The 17,289-nt window shown below is 15.2% G+C and overlaps 4 protein-coding genes across 4 annotated transcripts, besides 18 other annotated features; 3 read left to right on the forward strand and 1 right to left on the reverse strand. All coding sequences in view use genetic code 6, as the record gives it.

The window, feature by feature from the left end:
- The first annotated feature begins 579 nt into the window (after positions 1-579).
- Positions 580-652: a microsatellite.
- Positions 653-1,303: 651 nt separating this feature from the next.
- Positions 1,304-1,354: a microsatellite.
- A 67-nt stretch (positions 1,355-1,421) lies between these two features.
- Positions 1,422-2,405, forward strand: IMG5_186930 (hypothetical protein). Its single transcript, XM_004027200.1, has 3 exons — positions 1,422-2,007; positions 2,107-2,207; positions 2,273-2,405. Exons 1-2 carry the CDS (start codon positions 1,527-1,529, stop codon positions 2,139-2,141), a joined length of 516 nt encoding a protein of 171 aa, XP_004027249.1. The 5' UTR covers positions 1,422-1,526; the 3' UTR covers positions 2,142-2,207; positions 2,273-2,405.
- Positions 2,406-3,796: 1,391 nt separating this feature from the next.
- Positions 3,797-3,867: a microsatellite.
- A 2,917-nt stretch (positions 3,868-6,784) lies between these two features.
- Positions 6,785-6,817: a microsatellite.
- Positions 6,818-7,694: 877 nt separating this feature from the next.
- Positions 7,695-7,739: a microsatellite.
- A 340-nt stretch (positions 7,740-8,079) lies between these two features.
- Positions 8,080-8,114: a microsatellite.
- Positions 8,115-8,779: 665 nt separating this feature from the next.
- Positions 8,780-8,819: a microsatellite.
- An 85-nt stretch (positions 8,820-8,904) lies between these two features.
- Positions 8,905-8,945: a microsatellite.
- A 593-nt stretch (positions 8,946-9,538) lies between these two features.
- Positions 9,539-9,575: a microsatellite.
- Positions 9,541-9,565: a microsatellite.
- A 14-nt stretch (positions 9,576-9,589) lies between the features above and the next one.
- Positions 9,590-9,628: a microsatellite.
- A 372-nt stretch (positions 9,629-10,000) lies between these two features.
- Positions 10,001-10,062: a microsatellite.
- Positions 10,063-10,124: 62 nt separating this feature from the next.
- Positions 10,125-10,159: a microsatellite.
- Positions 10,153-10,214: a microsatellite.
- Positions 10,199-10,252: a microsatellite.
- Positions 10,253-10,320: 68 nt separating this feature from the next.
- Positions 10,321-12,017, forward strand: IMG5_186940 (phosphoribosylpyrophosphate synthetase, putative). Its single transcript, XM_004027201.1, has 9 exons — positions 10,321-10,535; positions 10,575-10,624; positions 10,687-10,763; positions 10,808-10,849; positions 10,893-11,012; positions 11,060-11,212; positions 11,253-11,532; positions 11,597-11,795; positions 11,839-12,017. The coding sequence occupies exons 1-8, from the start codon at positions 10,327-10,329 to the stop codon at positions 11,608-11,610; spliced, it is 945 nt and encodes a 314-aa protein (XP_004027250.1). The 5' UTR covers positions 10,321-10,326; the 3' UTR covers positions 11,611-11,795; positions 11,839-12,017.
- An 836-nt stretch (positions 12,018-12,853) lies between these two features.
- Positions 12,854-13,544, reverse strand: IMG5_186950 (hypothetical protein; the record flags this gene model as incomplete). Its single annotated transcript, XM_004027202.1, has 3 exons — positions 12,854-12,975; positions 13,027-13,467; positions 13,518-13,544. Coding segments are annotated over 3 exons (590 nt in total), but the record flags the coding sequence as incomplete, so codon positions are not given.
- Positions 13,545-13,729: 185 nt separating this feature from the next.
- Positions 13,730-14,619, forward strand: IMG5_186960 (hypothetical protein). Its single transcript, XM_004027203.1, has one exon. It carries the CDS (start codon positions 13,831-13,833, stop codon positions 14,365-14,367), a length of 537 nt encoding a protein of 178 aa, XP_004027252.1. The 5' UTR covers positions 13,730-13,830; the 3' UTR covers positions 14,368-14,619.
- Positions 14,620-15,842: 1,223 nt separating this feature from the next.
- Positions 15,843-15,899: a microsatellite.
- Positions 15,865-15,914: a microsatellite.
- Positions 15,915-15,971: 57 nt separating this feature from the next.
- Positions 15,972-16,002: a microsatellite.
- The last annotated feature ends 1,287 nt before the right edge of the window (positions 16,003-17,289 follow it).

A 17,289-nucleotide genomic window follows, 5' to 3' on the forward strand; every position in this document is an offset into this window, starting at 1 on the left:
AATCTAAAATGAATATAAAATAAAATATTAATGAATAAAATAAATAACTTATTCATTATCTAATTAAAGATTATTTATTAATGTTTCAGCTACTTATTTATATGATGTTTCTTTCTATTAAAATACAATATTTTGTACCTTAAGACTTAAATTTCTAAGTCCTCTTTTCTTTTTATTTTTTTTAAATAACACATTTTCATTACTTTCTTAATTAAAAATTATCTATTATTAAATTTCAATAGGTTTTATTATTTCCAACAATTCGCTTATTTGTTTTTATTTATTTTCATTTTCGTCAGCATTAATATTTATATTTTTATTAATATTTTACATATCTGTGCTTATGTTAAAATTATTATTTTCCAAAGGTATATTAGGCCATAGTTAAAAAAGAGCAACATCGGTAAAAAGACTATCACCGTTTAATTATTTTAATTTTAATATAATTAAGAATTGTAATGTTGTTTTAAATATATACTACTGTTTTTATTAAAATCGTTAAACATTCTATTTGATAAATCATCTTTTGGATGTAAATTATCTATTGGAGTTTCATAAGGTTTTAATAATTAAGGATTCTGATTTGTATAAGGATTTTTATTTATAAAAGGACTTTGATTTATAAAAGAACTTTGATTTATAAAAGGACTTTATAAACTTTTATAAAATATATTTGAAATATTCAAATTGTTTTCTAGTTTTTATTTATTTTTATTAAAATTAATGAATAATTATTATTTATGCTAAAAGTATTATATTATATACATATTATTTATATAATTAATCAATGAATAAAAAATGTAATAATAAATTTATTTTAATTACCTTATAAAAATGTAGATTGTATATGAGGGCATCTTAAAGAATTATTGAAATCAAATAAACTATTATCTTAAGGAATTTAACTCATTTACTTGTATTAATTTTTTATAAAAGTTCTGCAATTTAATTTTAATTTAAAAAAATAAGAATAAAAACTATTTTGTGTTTTTTTTAAAAAAAANATAAAATTTAATATTTTGAATATAAAAATCATTAAAATATTTTAAATTTATAAAAGTTATAATATAAAACACAAATTAAATTATAAAAGTTTATTATAAAAAATACAATTCTATGTACAAATATTATATTTTATATTTATTATAAATTATTTTTAATAAAAATGTTGATTTTTTCTTTTTTTTTCTTATTTATTATTAAATCTATATTAAAATTTATTTATGAATATTTTACTTAAATACCACTATATATAAATAATTGTTTTTTAAAAAATAATAAAAATAATATAAATTGCACTAATAAAAATAAAAGAAATAAAAAAATTGATATAAATAAAAAATAGAAATTAATATAGAATGTCAGACGAATAGTAACAGGAAATAATAAAAAATGTTTAAAAATCCTTATAAGATAGATAAGTGGAAAATCCTATATTAAGAAAAACAGAATAATCGAAAGATGAATAAATAAAAAAAATCTAAGAATGTTTTTCATAAATATTATCAATTTTAAATTTAAACTAAATGGATGATAGTATAAAAGATACTCCAAGTAGAATAGCAAAAATGTATGTTAATGAAATATTTAGTGGATTAAATTATGAAAATTTTCCTGCTATGACAACCATTGATAATAAAATGTAATATGATGAAATGGTTAAAGTTAATAAAATTTCTTTTACCACAACTTGTGAACATCATTTTATTACTTTTGATGGTTATGCAAATGTTGCCTATATTCCTAAAAACAAAGTTTTAGGACTTTCTAAAATAAATAGAATAGTAAAATTCTTTTCTTAAAGACCTTAAGTATAAGAAAGATTAACATAATAAATTCTCGCAGCTTTACAGACTATTGTTGAAACAGATAATGTAGCCGTTCATATCGATGCTACACATTACTGTGTTAAAGCAAGAGGGATTATGGATCAAAATAGTACTACTACAACTTATGCTTTTGGAGGTATTTTTTCAACTAATAAAGATATGAGAAAGGAATTTTTGTGTAATTGATAAAATTATTTACTTTTTATAAATTTTTATATATCTAAATATAAATATATAAATATATAGATTTTTTTTTTGAAATATATTTTTGTTTTAGTTTATAATTCATTTAATTTTTATTTATTTTAATGACTTTTTAACTTTTGAAAATATATTAGATGATTTAAATTAATAATAAATTGAAAACTAGTATTTAATGTATTAAAAAATACTTATATATATACATACTATTTAATTAATTTAAATACATTATGTAAAACCAGAATATATCTAAAAGCAATAGTTTTACAGACTTTTTTATTTAAAGTCTTTTCAATCTTAAAAAATTTGTTTGGAATCGGAATTTTTTGGCATAAATCTAAACACAATTGCTTGACATATAAACAGATTTGCATTTTTTTTTGTTAGTAAATCTTTTACAAAGCAATTTATATAAAAAATATCCAACTTTAATGATGGAGGTCACATTATTATTCTTGAAATTACTGTTTTTTATATTTTTTTGTTCTTGTTTTATATATTTTATCTGTAATATTATTTTAAAACTTATACTTAATTAAAAAATAAAAAAGTTATAAAAATAGATATATTTTTAAATTATCTTATTCTATAAAATTTAAAAGCATATCATAAATATTAAAAATAAACAAAAATTAACCTCTTCTTACTAAAGTAAAAATGGTTTGTATAATTTAAAAATTGTAATTAATAAGCAATCTAAATTGCATAAAAATTTAATTTTTCTATTTTTTTTAGAAAATAATTCATTTTTATTTTTATTTATTAAAGATTAAAGGGTAATATTTTAAAAAATTAATATAAATATATATATATATATAATAAAATTAAATTAAATTTAATAAATACAATTTTTAAATTTAATAGGCTTTTATGCTTTTTAGAAATAAGCAAATAATAAAGTTTTATCTCATTAAATCAAAAAAAAAAAATAATCTAAGTATCATTTCAAACATAAAGACACACGATCTTACTTATAAAACCAAAATTCAAATATTTATAAAAATTATTATATCAATTATAGTTTTTTTAAAAAAATAAAAACAAATACATTCAGATTAACTTCAACAAAAATACATAATTTTTTTTAGATTATTTAACAAAACATTTTTTATTAAAAAATTATAAATATACAATATACAAATGCCTTTATAATATAAAAAATAAAAAAACAAATTTTTTATATAAAAATTTTTTGTAAATATTAGAAGATAATGATAAAGTTAAATAATTTAAAAATTACTTTAAAATTGATAAAAAATAATACATTTATGCGATTGATATAATTTAAGGCATACTAAATATTTAATTAAATAACACATATTTCTTTATATATATAAAAAAATTAGAATTTAAATAATAATTGAAAAAAAAAATATAACAAATTTATATGTAGAAAATTAAAAAATTATTTATGATAGGATATAAAAATAAATGAATTTATTTTATTATATAAATTAATCAAATATTTTTTAATTTCGATTCACAAAAAAAAAATCAATAATATAAATAAAGTATTTTAATATATAATTAATAAATATAAAATATTTTTGGCATTATTTATATTTATCAAGTTTTATATAATATTAATAAAGCCAATAATATAGATTATTAATATATTAAATAATTTACAATAAAATTTTAATTTGATATAAATCATATAATTTTTTAATGCAATTATTTATTTATTTTGAAAAAATTAATATAATTTTTTATTATTTTATAAAAATTATAATTTATAAAATATATTTCGATTTATATAAAATAATAATAAAATTATGAATAAATAAATGTTATTTTTTTTAAATAAAAATATGAATTAAATTAATATTTTTTTTTTCATTTATAATATTTATATCACATATAAGATAATTAATATAATATATATATTATTTAAAAAGTTTAATATGATTTTATTTTAAGAAAATTTTAAATTATTTAATCTTTTTTTTTTATTCATAATTATAAAAAGTAGATAAAGCTACAAATAATTTTATATTAAAATTACACACAAAAAATAATTAATTTAAAAATAAATAAAGAATAAAGGCTTAAAAAGTAATAAATATTAATATGAATAAATTTTATATAATTATCAATTATATTAAATAAATTATTTAAAAAAAAATAGTCACTCTTCAATTTTAATTAGATCTTCATTATCTGATTTATTATCTATAGATTAGCTTTTTTTAATTTTTATTTTATTAAAAATCCTTTTTCTACAAATTTCTATTAGTTAAAGTTATTAATCTTATTTTTTTAGCCTACTTTGTTCTTTTACCCATGTTTATGCAGGTCCATCAACAAATAGTTCAAAATATTTACTTGTCATAGAAGATGTCATAAAATGTAAAAGTAATTAGTTATTTATAGTTTTATTATTAAAATCAAATTTTATTTGTTCTTATATTTTTGAGTCATTTTTATGGTATTTTTATATATATCTTCTAAAAGATTTAAGAAGATTTTTAGTAAAATTTATATGTATTACATTTTTTTCTTTATTATCTTATTTCTTTTTTAGTTAATAACTTTTTGAGTTAGATTCTCTTTACTTTTTTTATTCTTTATTTTAATTACTTCAGACTGTTTCAGTGGAGGATCTATTTTATCTTTAGGATTTGGAGAGTTCTCGCATGTAGAGTCTACATTTTCAACTACTAAACATTATTCAATTTATATAGTTTTATTTTTATTCTGTAAAGAAGAAGATGGTAGACTTTATAATAATTACTGAGCCTACAAGTATTATTAAAGTTATAATAAAATTAAAAGTTATTAAGCATTTAACTATGAAATTGGGAATTAATTATTATTATTATTGTAATTAGAATCGTTATTAATAATATTATTATAAGTTAGGTTATTCATTTTTTTGTAAATATATTTTGTTTTTATAATATTTTTAATTTTTATAATTAATATTTAATAAATGTATTTTAACAAAAATCTTATATAATTTTTATATGATTATTTTTAAATACATATAAATTAGTTAAATTAAGGAAATAAATTTATGGTTATTTAGTAAATAGAGGTAAAAGAAATTAAATTATTTAAAAAAAAAATACATTATAATATATATATAAAATAAATACTATTTGATAATTTTTTATAACTTTTTTAAATACAACAAATCATTAGTTAAATAAAATATTCATATTAATAATATTTTTTATCATAATTAATAAAATTAAATAAATTTTAATATTTTTTATTTTATTATTTATATTATATTTTTTAACATCATAACTTTAATATTAAAATTATCAAATTCTTAAACATGTCAAATAAAATTTTTATCTTATATTATATAAAAAAAATAAGAGAGCAATTGTTTTAAATAAAAATATTCAAGAAAAAATAATATATATCGGAAGATAAAAAAATCATTATTTTATAATATTACTTAATATTTACGAATAAGTCAAAATATTAATAAATTATCAAGAAAAAAGCTCAATAAATATAGAAATATAATAATTATTTATATTATATAGAAAATAAAAATTAAAAATAAAAAACCTACAAGCTTTTAATAAAGATAATTAATTAAAGGAATTTTTAACAAATAAAAAAAATTATTAAAAATGGGATGTATTCTTAATCCAAAATTAAAACTTTTAAAAGATGGAGTAAATTAAATATCATCCAAAGGCTAAAAAAAGAAAATAGTTATAATAGGATTAGATGGAGCAGGAAAGACATCTATATTAAATTAATTAAAAATTAGCAAATTTGTAGAAACTGTCCCAACTATAGGAATAAACATAGAAACAATATAGTATAAAAACCTTCAATTTTTAATTTTTGATGTAGGAGGCAAATTTCGATCTTTATGGAGTCATTATTATAATAATTTAGACGCGGTTATATTTGTTATAGATTCAACTAATAAAGATTCTTTATGGTAGATAAAAGACGAATTACGTAAATTAAGTTATGATTTAAATTACTAAAATAGTATTATTTTGGTATTTTTTAATAAATAAGATTTACATGATTAATGTATCGATTTTAAAACGCTCATAGAGGAAACAGGAGTTAATTAAATTTGTGAAAATGACATTATTATTTAAAAATGTTCAGCTAAAACAGGGGAAGGTTTATACGATGGAATTGAAAAACTTATTAGTTGCTTTATTAATAATGAAAAATTAGGAAAATATCAAAATTCTAAAGTTGCTGGATAAACGAAATTTGAATTAGTTAAGTGATTTTTTTCTTTTATTTTATTTATTTAGATAAAATTTTAAAATAAAGTATTACTATTAAAATAAAAAATATTTATAAATTTTTTATTTTCTTATTTAATCTCAATATTTTATTTGAATTATTTAAATACAAACTAATCAACCTTAACTACCATAACTATATTTGTTTAGTTTAAAATATTTTCTAAATGATTTTTAGTCAATTTTAAATTAGATGAAAAATGTATATACTTGAATTATTATAATTTAATATGCAAATAAATTATAATTAGTTATAATATTTATTATAAATTAGTTCTTTTAAATGTTATAATTAAAAAATTTTTTTATATTTTTAAAAATTTATGAATATTTATTAAACTTAATGATAAAAAAAAGCATTTCTTTTTATTTATTTTTTATAAAAAAAGCTAAAAATTAAATGATGTTTATCAAATAAATAAAAAAATAATATTTTAAAAACAAATAAAACTAAAAAATATAAAAACCAAATTTCTTTAAAAAATAAAAAAATCAAAAAATTATACATGCACATTTTGCTTTATCTTATATATTAATTTATTCTTATTATTATAGAGATTAATTATTATCTAAAATAAATTGGCCACTTTAGTTATTATTATTTAAATTTATATTAAGGTTTTTTTCTTAAAAATGAGATTAAAATATATCTTCATTTTATATATTATTATCACTAATATTATTAATATTTTAAATATTATCAAAATTATCATAATATTTATTAAATAAACTCTAATTTACATAATTAGAGAAAAATTATTTATTATGATTTCTATTTTCAATATTTTACTAATTATCATTTCTTTAAAAATAACTTTACTTCATAGATTCCTTTTATGAATTTTGCAAATTTATGCTTTGTAAAAGCTATCGTACATCTTTTTGGATGCCTTCAATGAATTTTAAGTTTTAATTATTTTAATTTTCTGAAAATCTTTAAATTTCTTTTTTAAATTCAGTTATTTTTTCTAAAAAATTATCAAATTTTATTAATGCATGAAATTATTATTCATGTATTCCTTCTATTTATTATAATTGATTATAAAAGTTTTCACATTATTAAAATAAGCCTATTGCTTCTACTGTTTAAGAGGCATTTTAAAGTTATGTTAATTCTCTTTTTGCTAAAACAAGATCTTTTTAATCAATTATATAATAATATATTTTTGCTAAACATTCATCTAATGTTAGCTAATCAAATGTTTTCAACATATTAAAGTATAATTTTTTATCTCCTTTAAACTTTTAAGCGCCTTTAAGTATATTTATTTCTCTTATATTAATCATTTTTATATAATTTTTTAATTTAATAAAACAAAATATTATTATATTCTTTATTTATTTATTATATTTTTATTAATCAAAAATAAAATAATTAAAAATATAAATTATATAAAATAATTGAAAAAAAGTTATTTCTAACTATTTCTTTTTTTTTCTTGTTTTTTTTTTTTTTTTTTTTTTTTTTTTTTTTCAAAAATCCCCACATGCCTGTCAAAGGATTAGAATCTTCTTCATTATTATTATTAAAATTTATGTCGTTCTATTAATTTTTTGAATTATTTTTTTATTAAAGTTCGTTTGATTAAATCTAATTAAATTATTTAACTTAATTTGATTTTTTCTTCAAATTATTTTTAATTATTTTTTTATTTAAAGCAGATGAATAGTAAATGGTTCTCTCTTTTACCATTTGTTTTTATTTTATTTGTTAATTTAATTCTCTAGAAAAATCATTGATACTACTAGACTTTTCTTTAGTATTAAAAAATTTATGTGCAAATAAATTAACATTATCATTATTATTATTAAAGTTAAAATTATTTTTATTTTTAAAATTATTTATTTTAATATTTTCTTGTTATTATATGCTTTTTTATTACAATTAATTTGATTTATAGTTATTTGTAGTACAAGTATTTTATTACTCGGATAATTTATTTGTTTTTGACTTTTAATCAATTAAATTAAATTACGTTCTTTCGTAATAATCATCTTTTATAAAATCTTAAAGGATATTAGTTTCCATTTTTTATAATTTTGTATCTTTTTTTTCTTGCAATACAGGACTAACTTTCTACAATTAAATATAACTTTATTTTTTATTTTCTAAATTTGTTATTATTTAATTTTCAAAATCATTTTATATGCAAAATTTTATTAAAAAATTTAAATATTTCTATTAATTTATATGTGTTTATTACATGATTTTGTCAAATATTCTATCAATAAATTTTTCAAATTTATTATTTTCATTTAATTTTAAATTTATTTTTAATCTATCAATGTTCATTATTAACTTTTTTTCAAAAATTTACATCGTTTTTGCATTTTAATTTAATGAAAATTAATGGAAAATTATAAAAATATTCCATTCTTATTATACTTCCTTTTTGTATTATAAAAAAAATATATATGTTTAGTTAATATTAGTTTTTATACTTTTGATAATTTTTGAACAATATAATCATTAAATAAAGTGTTATTTTAATTTTAACTACTTTTTTTTGTTTGTAATATATTTTCATATATTATTTTCTATACTAATTATTTTGGTTTTTTCAAAAAGTCTATAGATAATTAAATCGAAAAGTTAGAAAAATTTAAAATTAATTCTTCTAACTAATTTTATATAATCCTATTTAATTTTTTTTTTATTTATTTATCTTTTTATTTTTATACTTTTCGTCTTCATTTTAATTTAAAGTTATTAAAGATATTAATTTATCTTAAAAGTAATTTTGAAATGATATTTTGAAAAACTGTTCTGCTTCGAATTGTTGAGTATTCATAAAAATAAATTTGATTGTTTTATATTTTATATATAAATTAAAAATACAATCTATATATAATTATATAATTTATTACCGCTAAAATATATTTTATATTTTTTAAATATATATGTTTTTGTATCAATTTTAATAATTATTTTAAAAGTCTTTTAATAAAATAAATTTAAGTAAACAATTAAATTATTAAAACCATTTAAATATTGAATTGTTAATTTTTTGATTAAGTTTAAATAACGAAAGATAAAATAATTTACATTATTATATATTTTTTATGAAAAAAATAATTTATAATTTGAGTTATAATAATAACAATTTTTACTTTGGTATTATTAAATTTTCATATGATAATAAAAATATATTAGAAAAGTTATAATATGAATTTTTATCATCTGCTTATTTATAATATAACTATCTTGTGTTCATGTATTATGATAAATCTAAAAATAATGGATATGATAATATTTAAATTAACATAAATATAAAAAAAATATTTAAAAATATTTAAAAAAATATCTAAAGTTTGAAAATATATATTCATAATATAAAAAGAAATTCAAATTTAAAAAAAAATAGTTGACTATAATATAACTATGTTTAATATATAATATTTTAAAATTTCATATAAAAAGCAAATACTGATGTTAAAAAATTTTTAATAATTAATAGTATTAAATTAAATAAAATTATTTCATATATTATAAAAAAAAATATACAAATAAATAAATTATTAAAAATATAAAAAAAATAAGAATAAATTAAATATCAAACTTTTGTTATAAAAAACTCTTAAAAAAAAAGAAAATAAATTAAATAAAATAATTATTAATTTAATAAAAATGGTAAAAAATATAAAAAATAAAATAATTGTTTAAATAATTTCTTATATAAATTCTATAATATTGGAAAATTAGATAAATAATAAAAAAAAAATTATATATATTTTAAATTAATATAAAAGATATTAAAAAAATCAAATATAAAAATCTGAAATTAAATTAATATAAAGAGAAAAATATAAATATATAAACTATTAAAAAAAAATATATGAATAAATTTTATAAATAAAAATAATTGTAATTATATATAATTTTAATAATATATATATATATATATATATATATATATATATATAAATATATAAATATATTTTTATATATTAATATTTTTAATATCTTTATTTTTTTATATTTTATATATATAATTTTATTGAATATAAAATAAAAAAAAAATTAAATAAAAAAATATATAGTTAAATAAGTAATTATAAAAATGAATCTATTTTTTTCTTTTTATAAAAATTTTTCTAAAAACTAAAAAATTTACAATTATTTTAAAGTTGTTTCGTTTGCAACTTTATTTTACACATAAAAAGAATACTTCTAAAAATCTCAAAATGTTTATACTCATGATTCTTAAACATATGATGCCAAATTAAAAGAATAATTTTAAAGGAAAATACCTGAATTGGATAACTTTTTGTATTTATTATTTATAATTAATAATTTATTTTTTTAAAGTTCAAATGTAATGATTTTATCAGGAAATGCAAATAAGGATTTAGCAAATGGTTAACAAAAAAAATTAAATTATTATACCGTTATGTTCTATTATTAATAATAATAAAAAAAGAAATATCTAAGATCCTTGGAATTTAATTAGGTGATTGCACTATAGGAAGATTTGCAGATGGAGAAGTCAATATTTCAGTAAACTAATATAAAAATAAATTCATATAAATAAAAATAAAAAGATAAATGAAAGTGTTAGGGGAAAAGATATTTATGTCATACAAGTACTTTTCTATATTAAAATTTATAAAAAAAAAATATAAATAGCCCACTTGTTCTCCAGTAAATGAAAATATAATGGAACTTCTTTTAATAATATCAGCTCTTAGAAGAGCTTCATCTAGAAGAATAAATGTTTTAATGCCTTATTATGGCTATTCGCGTTAAGTAAAAATAACAAAAATACAATATCCACAAAAATAATAACATATTAGGATAGATAAACTGCTCCTAGAGTACCTATTAGTGCTGCAGACGTAGCTCGTCTTTACGAGAACGTAGGAGTAGATAGAGTAATATGTATTGATTTACATTGTGGATAAATATAAGGTTTTTTCGGTCCTAAAGTACCTGTGGATAATTTAGAAGTAACTAAATAATATCTATATGAAAATAATAATAAAAAAGGCTAATTTAGTTGGATTAAACTATTTCTTATAACAATAGGGCTTGGACTTATCAAATATGGTAATTGTAAGCCCTGATGCAGGAGGAGTTACTAGAGCAAAAAGATTTTAAGAATTATTTAACATAAAAGCAAGGTAAAATAGTTCTTTAGCAATGATTATAAAATAAAGAGATTAACCTGGAAAAATAGCTTAGATGAATTTGGTGGGTTCAGTAGAAGGAAAACATGCAATTATTGTAGATGATATGATAGACACAGCAGTAATATTATATTTTATAGGTAATATATATTGCTAACTAATTTTTTAAAAAAAATCCGGTTTTTTTTTTAAATTTTTTTAAAGGGAACATTGTGTGAAGCAGCTAAAACTTTAAAAAGCTTTGGGGCTTTGAGTGTTAGTAGTTTTGCTACTCATGGTCTTTTTAATGGTAAAGCTTTTGATAATATTAAAAAATCTGAATTAGATAATATTATTGTTACTAATACTACTCCTAAAAAAAGCGGAGAAGAATAAATTGAAAGAATTACAAGATTATCTGTTGGTATGATAATTTTTTATATGTTATTTTTATATTTTTTTAATAGCACCATTATTAGCTGAAACTATATATAGGGTTCAAAAAAAATAATCAGTAGCTGACTTATTTAGTAGTACAAAGGATAATTATTAAAAATAAACAATATGAAAAAATAAACAATTGCTTTAATTTTTTTTATTTAAATATTTATTTGTTTTATGATTAAGATAAAATATTAATCAATATTTTTTTTTTTTTTTCTTTAATAAAAAAAAATATTAACATTAAAAGAATATTATAAAAGATTAATAATTAAATTACAAATTTTTTAAATAAATTCTAATTTAAAATTAAAAATCAATTCTGAAAAAATTATTAGAATATGTTTGCAATAAGAAATTTTAATTATATTTAAACTATAATTAATATTTCTTAATCACCTAAGAAAATCATTATTAAAGTGTAAAAAATAATCATTATTATTACTTTCATTAGGATTTGTGATTATTTTTTTGTGTTTTTAGTATTTAAGTACTACTTTTAAATCAATAAGACCCCTTTTGTTGTTATTATTTAATAATTCATCACTAATTTTACGTGATCTATTAACCCCTCCTATAGACTTAATTAATAATTATTGATTTTCTTAATTATTTCGATATTATAAAATACAAAAATTATTTTTTTTCGATTCTATTATTTATTTAGTTTCTTATTAATTCAATTTTTTACTAAAAGTAAAAGTTTTATTACTTTAATATTAAAATTTTAATTATAATTGTTTTTTTAGGAAAACTTTAAATATATCATCTCCTTTTTAATAACCAAACAAAATATATAAGACTTATTATAATTCCTATATATATATATGTTATTTTTTGTTTAAAATAAAAAAAATTTTTTTTTTTACTTTAGATTTAGACTCATCTAAAGATAAATATTTATTAATTAAACGATCTATTTCTTTATTTTAGATATCATTTTATTTAACCTTGATTTATTTTAATTATTCACGAATATTTTTATTTGCTGAAATCAAATTCATTTTACTTATAGGAATTTTTTTTAAATTAAAAACTATTTCATTACTTGACTTCTAAGCACTTTCTGTATCTTCCCAAACCAAATTAGGAATCGAAGTTTTTGAACTCTATATAAGTAATGGATTTTTTATTTTAACAGTTTATTAAGCTAATTTTGATACCTTTTTTTAAATTTTTTATTTTTTTTTTTAAATTTAGATGTATAAACTCACTTTATTTTTTATTGTATTAATATTATATTAATATTATGTATTTAAATAATTTTTATCAAAATTATTTTCTTCTAATTTACTTGAAGAGATATTTTGAAGTTGTTATTTTTATAACATAAAAGTTAATTCATCGTAATTAATTTCTGATTAGGCATACTCAATTAAATAGGAAACTGATTACTAGTCAATAATTGAAGGAAATATTTCAGATTAATTCACATCTTCATTTATGTTTAGAAGAGCTTTAGTTATCCATACCATTGAAGTATTTTATAATCCTTTATTTTTTTTTAATTCTTATAAATAATGCTGTTTAAGCATATCTCTTGTAATGTTTTTTTTTTCTTTTAAAAGTTTAATTTATTTATCGTCTAGCTTTATATTTTCATTATTAAAATTTATTTAATTTATTAAATTATTTTTATCGTTTTTAAATTAATTCTATTATTTATTTAAATATATTTATATATTTTTTATTTTTAAAAAAATACTTAGATATATTGTCTTTCTTATTCCATTTTTTGTAAAATTTTTTTTTTATTTTAAAATAAAGTCATAGAAAATCTTAAATCAGTTTATGTTTCAATTTTTTCCATTTCTTCAATTTACTACTAATATTTATTTAATTATTCATTTAAATCTTTTAATTTATTTCCCAAATCTGCATTAGCAAATCTAAATTCTCTTATTCGGTTATATTTAGTTTGAATTTCAGTTTTAAGTGATTTATAATTATCTAAAAGAACTTTTTCCATAATTGTAAAATTATTTTTTTCTTCTTTTTGATCTTTAAAAGATTCTAATATGTTATCCTTTTCATTATAATTATTAAAAATTCCTTTAGGATAATTAATTTGCATGTTAATTTATTATTAAAGATTTTCAAATTCTATTAAATTAGTTGTTTTTCGGAAATTTTCCATTAAATGCTTAAAACTAGTTAATGTAGTATTTTAAAAATGGCTTAATTCAGTATTAAAAATATCCTAAGCTTTTTATTTATTTATTTAAATTTAATTCATATTATTTTCTTTTTCAATTATTTTTCCATTTTATTATTATTTGTATATATTGTTATCTTATAATGTTTTTTATATTCTACTAAAAACCATTTAATTAACAAGTTTTTTGTTTAATTTTCTTTATAAAGATTCAAAACCTAGTTTTATTTTATCATCAGCTTTTTTTTCTTCTTTTATATCATTTATTTCTTCATCTTCTTTTATGCTTTTTTCCTCTTCTATTGCCATTTTACGATTTTCTTAATCGTTTGTTATTGCATTTATTGCTTCTACGTCTATTTAGGGATCTAATTAATCCAACTTTAATGATTCTTCGTGATCTTTTCGCATTTTTTTTAATTCTTCAGCATTTTCAGCTGTTTTTATTAATAGATCTTTCTTCCATTTTTCTAAATTTGTTGATATTTTTCGATTATCATTTAAATATGTTTTTGGTTCAGGAAAAAATTCGCCTTCAATATCTTTATAAGGATTATATTGATATGAGTTTTTATCGGATTTTTGTTATATTGGTTTTTAATATTATTTTTCGCATTAAAATTCTAATTTGGATGAAGTTTCAGAATTTTTATTGGTAACAATATTAATTTTTACCTTTTTTTTATTTATGATTTCATTTTTTTTTTTATATATATATATATATATTTGTTTATTATTATAAAGGGTGTTTAATTTTTTTTTATCAATTTAGGCTTTTTAAATTAAATATAATATATTTGGATGATTTATTTATTATTTAAAAGTCTTCAAGTTTTTAAAATTTGCATTAAAATTTAAAAAAAATTACATATACTGATAAATATTTTTATTTTATTAATTTTAAAAAATATAATTTATTTCAATAATATCACAAGTGTTTTTTATTATTTATTTAATTTACTAAACAAATAAAAAAAAAAAAACTTAATAATTTTTTTTTATTTTTTTAATAAAATTAAATATATATAAATCATATATTTAAGAAAATAAATATACTTAATTTTTATTTAAAATTTTTAGTTATTTGTATGTTTTTATAAAATATAAACATATATATATTGAAGATTACTTTAAATATTAAATATAATATAGTAATTTATAAAATCAAGAATTATATATTTAAGTTATTTACTTACATTTTTATTTGTAATATGTAAATTAGAAGGATGATAAAAATATTTTTTATCATTGTTTAACAAAAATATAAAAAAAGAAAATTTAATCATTTAAATGAAACGGTATATTTAATATACATTAATTTATTGTATTGTAAATTTAATTTATGTATTAATTATAAAGAATGAGTTTCTTGATAATTCACATTTTTATAAGCATTATTTTATTGAAAATAACCTTGTTGATATTATTTAATATTAAATTGAATTTCTTTTTAAATATTTAATCATTTAAATATATATTTATAACGTTTATAATATTTTTAATATAAACTAGATAAAAAACTGAAAATATTTATTCTTACTCATATTGTTTTTATTGCGTTTTAAAATAAAATTACAAAAAAATAAAAAAAAATATCAATATTATAAAAAAAAAAATTATATTTTTTAATAGAAATTTATAATTTCATTATTTTTATTGTGATTATTTTATTTATAATAAATAATCTATTACTTGATAATTATATAATATTTTTTCTTTTCATTTATTAATTCTTACTTTTAATTTTACGTATTTTTCTTTTAATTATTATATCCAATAATCCGGTATTTAAGGCTATATTTTTTATTATTATTTGTATTATTTATTAGACTATTCTAAGCGTTATATAAATTATTCTATTTCTTCATTTATATGATTTATTTTTTTATTTTTTTTGTTATTTTTTTATTCCATTTTATTTTTTTATTTATTCCTATTCTTTATTTTGAAGATTTTAACTTTATTATATATTTTAAGTTTATTAATTAACTTTTTATTTATTACTATTTTCATTATTTTCATTATTTTTATTATTATTTGAATTATTATCTATATACTTACAATTGTTATTAGTAGCATTACTGTTATTATTATTTTACATTATTTAATCTAAGGAAATAATTTGATTAAAACATTCAATATTTACAGTTTCTAAATTTCTATTAAATTAATCTTCCTATTGTTTAAAATCATCTTCATACTCAGTATCTTCATTATCCTAGATTTACTATTGTAATTTATCTACAAATATTTTCTATGTTTCTGTAATTTTTTAACTTTTATTTTATTTTATTTTTATTATTTTTAGCAAAATTATTTATATAAAAAAAACTTTACTCAGGGATAAATCCATTTTACATATCTTATTCAATAATTTATATTATTTAAGTTTACTAAGAAAAAGGCAAATTGCATTTTAACTTTTTTATCTATAATTTATTTATTTTATTTTTATAAAAAAAAATTAGCATAATTTTTAAAATGTATAACCTTTTAAAATAATTCTATATGAAAATTTTATTTATCAAATTCATTTATTTAATCAATGAATTATGGATAGTTTATCAAGCTTAAGTTGTATTCAGAAAAAATTCCTAAATTCCTAAATTACTTTAGATTTATTTTTTATAAATTTTGAAACTTTTAATTTAACTATTGATTATTTAAAATTTAATCGAATTATTTGACTTTATTTTATTTTTTCATTAAAAAATATGTATTAATTAATTTAAAATATAATATATAAAATAATAATTATATTTTAAAAATTATAAACAATTGCTTTTTTATAAAAATAAAAAATAATTTTTCATATTATTCCTATTAGTAAGTTTGCAAAATATTAAATAAAATAGAAAAAAACATAGAAAAATTAAAGTTTAAAAATTAAATAATTTTTTTTTTTTATAAAAAAAAAATATATATTATAAAAAATATTAGAGACATGAAATCCCTCAAAAAAAAAATTATTAAAAATTAAAATAAAAATATATATGAATAATCTTTTTTTTTTTTTTTAAATTAATTATATAAATCTTAAAAATTCTTTTGTTTATTTTTTTGTTAGTTTTTATTATAAAAATCAAAAATAATAAACAAAACAAAAACTTGTGAAATTAATTAAAAATGTAGGCAATTTAATTTTAAGGAATTTAAATATATATTTTAGGTAAAGTATATAAATTTAAGAAATTAACTGTTAAATAATTTCTTTGAATTATATACTTTACTAGGTGATGGCTATGATAATTTATATTAAATTCACTATTTGATTAAATTGCTCTATTTAATTTCGCACTTATTAAAAAGATTACAAATATTT

Source organism: Ichthyophthirius multifiliis, assembly GCF_000220395.1.
Source record: "Ichthyophthirius multifiliis unplaced genomic scaffold scaff_1120509251350, whole genome shotgun sequence".
Taxonomy (NCBI): Eukaryota; Ciliophora; class Oligohymenophorea; order Hymenostomatida; genus Ichthyophthirius; species Ichthyophthirius multifiliis.